General features: G+C 45.5%; 1 protein-coding gene across 3 annotated transcripts in view; it reads left to right on the top strand.

Moving 5' to 3' along the window:
• The first annotated feature begins 985 nt into the window (after positions 1-985).
• Positions 986-9,273, top strand: part of NUFIP2 (nuclear FMR1 interacting protein 2) — a 51,398-nt gene continuing 43,110 nt past the window's right edge. Inside the window, exon 1 of one of the 3 annotated variants that reach the window (XM_029612271.1) lies at positions 986-1,302. Coding sequence is in view for 1 of the 3 variants with exons in the window: in XM_029612269.1 (XP_029468129.1) it covers positions 6,456-6,630 (175 nt within the window). In the remaining 2 variants the exon portion in view is untranslated. Of the gene's footprint in view, positions 1,303-6,175; positions 6,237-6,320; positions 6,631-9,273 lie in introns of those variants that run through there. The other 2 variants (XM_029612270.1, XM_029612269.1) reach the window with 2 other exon arrangements.

Genomic DNA, 9,273 nt, shown 5'->3' with positions numbered 1-9,273 from the left:
TGCTCTCAATTTGGGGAGGGGGGGGGGAACATCAGAGTTGAAGAAAAAGGCTGAGGGGTGAGGATTGTAGGATATGGAGAACAGTGATAAGGTCAGAGTGACAGATAATTTTGTGTGAACATGCATTGAAAGGGGGAAGGTAGGAGTTCACAGAGAGGCTTGCAATTATGTCTGGTAGTAAGTTTCAGTTAAGTCTTTTTACGTTAAAATGAATGTTTCCAACCAGTGTGCCATAGCACACTGCTGTACCTTCAGACCTGAGCAATTGAGCCATGGAAGTCACCCCTGCTTGATACTCAGATCCAAACCACCACCTGGACTCTGTTCTTAGCATTTCACAGCAACACATGTAGGAAATCCTTTCTAGGAACATGTGTAATCATTCATATCTCTTCTTCCTACCTATGGCATGAGCAATAACAGTGCAGCTATGGTAACTAACCAAGCAACTGCATCATACCAACTTCTCCCTTCTCCTGTGCTTGTTTAGAAGTGAACTGGCCCATTGTGACAAGTTCATTTGTGTCTCTGCTCCCTCTTCTCCTTTCTTTTATAATTGGAAAAAAGACTGGTATGGATTTCAGAGCTTCCTTAGTTCCTTTTTTGGCCATCAGGCTTCTCCATGTCCACTTTGTCTGCTCTTTGGAGGCCTTGGGCTTAAAAAGGTTGGAAAACACTGGTTTAAGTGTTTGATCATTTGAACTTCCAGGAAGCAAGTACCTTCACTCAGAAACTTGCCATTGGTACAGATGAACCTGCTTTTGTACAGGTAGATAATGCATACAGACAATCTACATCTATTTACCCACCTCTGGAAACACCTTTCTGAAACACAGCTACAAGCACACCTCACACATGGAACCACTTGCTTGCTTTTAGCTATTATTGAGGGAGGGCAGTTTTTAGGAGTCAATCTACTTGTATAAATTGCTTTGAAACTTGTCCTTCCATTCTTTGATCGTTCTCAATCTCTGCACCAAACTGAACTGCTGTGGATATATGCGGGTAAAAGAGCAGGAATCACTGGCTGAAGAGAAAATGTCTGAAGCTTATGAGAAATACACCAATCTTAGGCTTCCGCTCTTGAAAATGCTGCACAAGCCCTGCTAAGAAACATCTGCATATATGTTGTTCCTCCCAGAGTGCCAAATTGATGTAAACCAGCTCAGCTTCCGGCCAGCTGTGGGTGGAATCTGCTCTGTGGAAGAAGCAGGCTTGTTCCTGTGCAGTCCTGCCAAGTGGCAGTGTGGAATGGGAAGCTTACAGCCCTGGAAAAGATACTGCTGACGTTGTGATCAAAGTGTAAGCCAAGTCCTGTGGGAGGAGATCCGGGGGAGGAAAAGGAGGAGGGTTGTGAAATACTGTACAAGTCATCACATTTACGCAAACCAGTCTGCCCGACTAGCATACAGTTTTCAGTAATTTTCCAACATAAAACTTTTACTGTTCTTCTATCCTTGCTTTTTGGAACCGGCATTAAGCACATCAAAAATATGTATACCGAAACTAGAGCTATCTGTCAAGTTTATATGTTCGTTTCTTCTGGCTGCTGATTATTAAATGTCTGCAAGAGAAACTCTCTTCTGTATAGTCACAGCCTTCTCCGTATGTTAACCATTTCCAAATGGATTTGTTTTGCACAAATGAACCTCGCTGGTAGGGTAGGATATGTTGAGTAGGATCTGAATCCCAGATTTACTGATTGCTACTGCTTTTCTTAATACTTGAATTATACCAAAGTTTCTTTCTCGAACAAGTAAAATGTAATATTTACAAGACAACATATCAAGGTGAGCTTAGAAGTCTCTTTAACGAGGTGGCGTTACATCAGATAATTGGAACTATTTTCTGATCTATATAGTGCTGTCACAGGGTATGTTACAGAAATCCTCTCCTGTGCTATCACAGCTTCCTCCTTTTAATATATCGTAATTCTCTCCCTGTACCACAATTCGCTTTCCAGATTAAAACAAAGGTACCCTTTGAAATCCAGGCTTTATTTTACAATGAGTCATGTCCAGGAATAAAGAATTAGTTTTCTAGTCAGTTAAATTTCTAATATTCCAAGAATAAAACAATCTACCAATAAATGGTTTTCTAAATGTAGGTGAATGTGGTAATGGTTAACGTCTCTGCAAATAGAGGCTTCAACGTACACATTACCGCAAGGCTCCAGAAGCGCATTTATTTTCTAAGAGGTTAAAATCATAAAAATTAAAAGTTTTAGGAATAAATCAGCTGCTTTAATTGTAGCTGCATGACTGCAGCATAAGCAATAGCCCGGCCTGGTACTAACGTGCACTGCATGCAGGACGCAGCAACGGGGAGGAGAGGTAAGGCCAGCAGCGCAGAAGTGAAAATCATTCTGCTGATTGGTTGATTCTATACAGCCGGCCCATCTATTAACTAGCGAGGAAAGACTCTTCCGAGGCAACAGAGTAAGCTTTAATGGCTTCTCTAACAACAATCATTTTTATTGGTCGTTTTTTCTGAGCGTTGTCCATACATTTCATTGGCTAATTCCCTGCCCGTTGAGAAGAGCTCCACCATTGGTTATTATACCATGAAAAAAAAGTTATGCAAAACTAGTAATATCGCGCCTGCAAAGTCTTACTATTGGTTCTCGGGCTTCTTTGCGCAATGAAAATCTGAATTATGATTGGATGAGTCAGTCACACGTGCCGTAATACAAGCAACCCTATTGGTTTCTTGGCTTGAGCAACTTTGCTGAGGCAGCCACGGAAGAGCTTAGTGATCTTAGTTTGGCCATTGATTGATTAAATGTTGTAATCGTGTTTTTTAAATTTAATTTTGCAACTGCTGCTGGTTTATAATAGCAGTAAGACCTACTCTTCAATTTTTTATTTGTAGGACAGTGTGCCCTCAGCTTCATCTCAGGCTCTTAGGTAGGGTTACCAGTTATCAGTAGTGCCCTGCCCATGGAGCCCAGAATCCTTTCTCTGATTGTGGTTAGTTCAGGTCACAAGAATCTGGCAGATCCCATAAACTAGATCTAATAGCTTTCTTTAGTCTATCTGGCTAATAATGTTACTGACGTTTCCTCCCCGAATTTCTCCAAGCCTCTTTTAAACCCCGCTATGCTAGTCGCCTTCATCATGTCCTCTAGCAACAGAGCCACTGCTTGATAATGTGTGGAATGAAAAAGCACTTTCTATGATTTGTTTTATTTCTGCTGGTTGTTAGTTTCATTGGATGTCCACTTGTGTTAGCGTTTGAAAAGGTAAATAAACGTCTTTTATTTACCCATTCCACCCCACTCTTGATTTTATAAACTTCTCTCATGTCCCCTCTCAGCCTCTCTTTTTCAAGCTGAAGAGCCCTTGCCTGCCTAGCCTCTCATAGAAGATTTGTTTGATTTCTTTTATCATTTTTGGCAACCTCTTCTACACCTTTTCTAGTTCCACTATGTCTTTCTTGAGATGGGGCAACCAGAACTGCACACAATACTTAAGGTGCATTTGTGGACTGGGGTGAAGGAGGGTATGCCCTGCCTCTCCCGTCATTTGCATACATTTGTATGAAAAAGGTAATTCAAAGTACAGTTTTATGAGGTAAAATATCACAAAATGTATATTATATTTATATGCACTCCTGTGATGACAACCAGAAAACCTAAGTTGTTAGGCCTATTGTAACATATAGGGTGAGGGCTTGGCTTTCAGAAAGCCATAAAGAAACAATTACAATATAGTAAACTTCCCATACCAAAAAAGCACTAACTGCTAACACTCAAAACAGCAACAACCCTACCTATGAAACAACAATACCACAAATATTACGCCAGGTCCTACAATACCAGTGCACCTATTAGGAAAACAGAACAAGCCAGACTGCCTAAAATAAGTGTACAATAAAAAATACCTGTACCTAAAAATATTGTACATAAATGTTTAAAATTACACAAGTCCCTTCTTCAAATATCAAATCAGAGACATTCATATCTGAAGGCGGGAACTATATTGTTCTAATAGCTTATGTACAGTATTTTTGGGTAACACATAGATCAAATAAAAAAAATGATCAGTCTGGCAAGAATATAGCTCATCCCAAGAGACAAATCTGCCCTATCAAAACAGCACTAACTTTTAGGTCTCAAACAGCAACAGCCCTACCCAGAAAAAAGCAGTACTGCAAATATTACATCAGGACCTAGAAGACTAATTCACCTCCTATTAATATCAGAATAAGTCAAACTGAAATAGACCTCTACACAGAAGGTATATACTAAGAGAATCCCTCACTTTGGTCATGCATATAGAACACAGACAGACCCGTACTAAATATAGAATAAGGGACCACATAGCAACATGCAAGCACAAACTGAACTGGAAACCCCAAGATCAGACTCTGCAGTGTGCAATGCTGGAAAAATAAAAATATCACTACTCCTTAACATTGCTGTCCCCTGCCCCTAGCTCACCTCTCCAAATGCTGCTGATCCTAGGCCCGAACTAAGGCCAAAGGTGCCTCCTCTCACTCCTGCCCAGCACCTCCCTTCTAATCATCCCCCTGACCCTGATCTCCCCAACCCTCTGCCCACCATGTTCCTGAGTGCCACCATTCCCCAACCTCCACCCTATGCCCTTAGCAACCTCTTCCCCACCCTCTTCTCCCCATTCCACCCCCCCCCCCGACCCCTTCTCCTCTCTACCATTCCCCAATCTCCTTCCCACCATCCTTCTCAACTCCCTCTCCCCATCATCCCCCTGACCTTCCTCTGCCCATCACCCCCCTGGCTATTTTCCTAGCACCCCCAACTTTTTTATCGCCCTCCCCTGTCTCCTTCTCCCTCTCCTCTTCGTCTGAGAACATGAGCATCCTCATTTTCCCTTTCTGGCTCCCAGACAGCATCCCTCTCTCCTCCTTACTGTTAGATCTCTTCTTTGGGTAAGCCAGTCCAGTGTGGTTGCAATGGCAACGGAAGGAGGCAGCACTCTCTCCTTCAGACAGGCCATTCGGCCTGGGACACTAATGCAATGGCAGCGGGTCTCAGAGACAACTAGTCTTTCAGGCCAGGCCACCAAATGGAGGAAAGTAACGGCTCCATGCAGATTAAACTGCTGCTGCATGCATCTCTTTTCTCCCACCCACCTTCATTCTGTGCCTATGCAGAGAAATTGATGCAGGAACTGCACAGGCCAATTGGAGGCAGCAGTGCCGGCTCCACCTCCCAAATTCCTTCCCTTCTACTGTTGACTGGACCTTACAGTATTCAGTTACAACAGGAACTGGACACTGTATAACCCTACCAGAGCAGAACTAAGTGTGAAGTACAATAAGTACAGCCCAGAATTCTGTAAACTCATCTGCCCAAGGAAAATTGTCCTGGATTAGTAGCTGCCTCTACCAAATCATCACTACATCTTTCCCCCTCAGGTCAATTATTCACATTCGCTATATGTATTGTAAAGATCAAATTTGTTGTAACATGCTTTGAATTCTCTGCTAGAAAAGTGTGAAATAAATAGAAGATGAAATAAGGGGGGTGGGGGGAGAACAGTTTACTTGGGATTTTTATATATCCTTGCACTCTGAATGGAAATAAGTGGGAAGATTGGCTGGTCTTTCTTATTCTGCCATCATCTACTACGTTACTATGTAGACATCTGGACTGATACTTATGGGACTAATAAAGGGTAGTGCCAGGCTTCACTGCTAAATTATGTTCTTGTTCTCTTTATATTTATATTGATTTCAGAATTCAGGGGGGAAAATCAGAGATCCTAGCCCTTCCTCTATAAAAGGATTGGACAGGTGATCCCCTTATTTCAAAGGCCTGAAGACTGCTTTGCATGTGCTCTCAGGCGGCCAGATTGTGGAGTAAGACTTCTTCAAAAGCATGAGTTAGTCAAATGTCTTTATTATTTTTTAGCTAATTCAAAGCAGATCACATTCAGGTACTGTTTCCAGAGGGCTCACAATCTAAGGGGTGTATTTACTAAAGGTTTTTCCTATTCTGTGTCTATGGGGAAAATGCTTTGTAAATGACCCCCCTAAATTTGTTCTCGAGGCAGCGGAGTTCACAAGGATTAGCGAGAAGTCTCTAACAGACAATGTTATAATTCAGATATTTTCCATGAGTACCTTGCAGGACAGTCCCTGCTCCTCGGAGCTTACATACCAAAGTCTATTGGAAGTGGGGTTTTCTGATTGAAAAGCAACTTGAGAAAGGCCCCGGCAGTCCACGCAGAGGGGGAAAAACGGAGCCGTGCAAGGTAAATGGTGAGGCTGAAACCTCGAGCACGCGTGCTATAACCGGGGCCAAGGGACTGCATGGAGGGGGAGGAGAGAAGCGGGCGGGAGCCATCTTGCTGACGTTGGAAGCCCGGCCCTTCAGCTTGCGGAGGGGAGCTGCGCTGCGGGCGGGGCACGGGGTGGGGGAGAAGCGGCCCCGAGCCGTGCAGTCAGCGCCCCGGAACCCGCCGGCCCGGTCCATGGAGGAGCAGCAGCCCGGCCAGGCCCCGCAGTACCGCTTTTACCGGCCGCCTCAGCAGCAGCCGCATGGAGCCCAGAACGGCCCCGGCACCGCGGCCAGAGCCCAGTCCAGGCCGCTGAAACATGAGCAGCCGCACGGCCTCCAGCACCAGGAAACGCACCCGAAGAAAACAGGTCCGACAGAGCCGGCCCGGGGGGGGGATAGACAGGCCGCCAGAGACGGAGGAGGGAGCCGGCCCGAGACAGCGGAGAGGAGGGAAGGTGGAGAGGCCTATGGAGAGGAAGAGGAGGGAGCGAGCCCGGGACACCGGGGAGAGGGGTCGCAGGAGACGAAGAGTAGGTGGAGGAGGGAGCCGGCCCGGGACACTGAAGGGGAGGGGGAGAGGCCGCCGGAAGAGGAGGGAGCCGGCCCGGGACACCGGAGAGGAGGGAAGGAGGAGAGGAGATGGGAGAGTGTAAGCCAGCCAGGGGCACCGGAGAGGGAGGAAGGGAGGAGCCGGTCTAGGGCACCAGAGAGGGGGGGGAAGCCGGTCCGGAACACCGGCAAGGAGGGAGCCGGCCCGAGGCACCTGAGAGAAGATGAGTGGTGAGAAGGGAAAACGCCGGAGCGGAGGGCAGAGAGCCCGCCCGGGGTGTGGGAAGAGGAGGGAGAGCAGGTCTGGGACACCGGGGGGAGGCGAGCCGGCTTCGGGGGCGGGAAGGAGGCTCGGGCCCTGTCGGAATGTTCTGGCCCTATCAGGCCGTTTCCTGTCCGCCATGTTGGAAGCAGATTCCTGTCAGAGGCCCGGCCGGCGCTGCTGGAGGGAGGGCGGGGAGCGGCGGAAGGACTCACCTCGGGGAATGGGGGGGCGGGAGAGAGGGGTGAAAAAGAGTTTATATGGCGCGAGGAGGCTGGGATAACAGTAAAAGAGAGAGAAGCAGGCCTGTGAGGGGAAGAGAAGGGGGGTAAAGAGCGCTGAGGATGCGGAGTGTTGGGGGAAGGTATTGGAGTGCAACGTGTGGGGGTAAAAGAGGGGATAATGGAGGGAGGGGTAAGGCATGCAGGGTGTGGGGATAGGGGAATAAGGTAACGGAAGAGGGGGTAAGGATCGCAGAGAGTAGGAGTAAGAGGATAATGGAGGGGTGGTAAGGCATGCAGGGTGTGGATATGAGGGGGATAACGTAACGGAGGGATGGGGGTAAGAGGATAGGGATAAGGTGGGGAAGGGTATAAAGTGAGAGGATAATGGAGGAGGGGAAAAGCATGCAGAGTGTGGAGATGAGGGGTGAGTAAGCTGGAAAGAGGGGATGGGGATAATGGAGGAGGGGTAAGGCATGCAGGGTGTGGAGATGAGGTGGGATAAGAGAAGGTGGGGGATAGGGTAAGAAGGGATGGGGATAAGAGGGAGAGGATAAGGAACACACTACACAGGGTGTTGGGGTAAGAGGGAGAAGGGGTAAGAAGCAGTTGAGGGCAGGAGTGTGGGTGCTATGAGCCACTACTTGCACATCTCACTATATTCTCTTTGAAGAGAGTGTGACTGCCCTTGAACATTTTTATTGTGAGATTTCAAAAGCTGAATTGAATTTAAACCTTATCTTAAAAATAAAAAATCTGTGACTGCTCTGCACTTGGTAGGATGCATCAGCAGGGAAAGACAAGCCTGGGAGTTTGCTAATTCATTACAGCCAAATAGTCATTCAGGGCTGGGTTTATTTCTGATTTTATTCTGACAGAAAAGCTTCTAAGTTGCTTTTTTGTATACTAGTAAAAGAATCTGTATAGTTACCTAATAGGAACAGGCATTAGTATAATCTCATTCAGGAAAATAACCATTTTGGGCTCAGCAAAGACCTTTTTTTCTCTCTCCCCCACCACAATTGTTTTTCTGTCCCTTTTACGGATCCAGAATTCACTGGTTCGATTAATCCCAGTGTTGACCATTTCATAAGGAGACCGGTTTCCGAAATAATTAAAAAAAGAAAAAAAGAATTTCCTTGTTTTTACTAGATTTAGCGTTCTACCTCATACCAATAAGCATGCAGCTTCAATATAAACTGTATATTTGAGAGAAAAGAAACTTAGTGTTCCAACCAGTTTGAGTATGCCAGCAATTAACACAAGAAGGGTGGACTCTTGGGACTCTGTATTTAACTTGGACCTTAGGCACCGTTTGGAAAGGGGAATGCGTGCAGCTACATCAAACCTTAGTAGGTTGTGCCCATAGCTATTCTCCTATTATGTGTCTGTAGGAAAAGATTAGAGAACTAGACCCTCTGTCTGTACCTACATAATGCAGGCACACCAGTTACTACAGACACGTGGGGCAAGAGCCTTGAGACTTTCTAGTGGCTACAGAGTTAGTGGGAGATCTGCGATTCAGACAAATTAGTTATTGCATCCTTTTGTTCTGTCTGCTCAAACAGTTCACCACCAAATGACATCACAAGAAACATCTGAAGACAAATTTTATGGTTTTGTTTTGTGTACAGTGTTGTAAAGGTTATCTTCACTTCAGGCTGTTTTTAAAACCTAATCTGTTTAAGGAAGTGTTTGGATATATTTGGTAGAGGGTTACCTGTTTTAATTTATGAGGGAGGCAGGATTGTTTATTTTTTGATACATTGGTAGTAGTCATTTTGTTACACGTGTTAATTTGTTTTCTGTATCATTTTATGATTAGCAATTGGTTCAGGAACTGACTAAAACAGGAGCAATTTTAGATTTAATTCTCAGTGGAGTGCATGATTTGGTGAGAGAGCTAATGGTGGGGCCGCTTGGGAATAGCGATCCTAATATGTTCAGATTTTAAATTAATGACTGGAAGGGGGACAATA

Source organism: Rhinatrema bivittatum, chromosome 8 (assembly GCF_901001135.1).
Source record: "Rhinatrema bivittatum chromosome 8, aRhiBiv1.1, whole genome shotgun sequence".
NCBI lineage: Eukaryota > Metazoa > Chordata > Amphibia > Gymnophiona > Rhinatrematidae > Rhinatrema > Rhinatrema bivittatum.
This window is presented reverse-complemented; position numbering and strand designations above follow the sequence as displayed.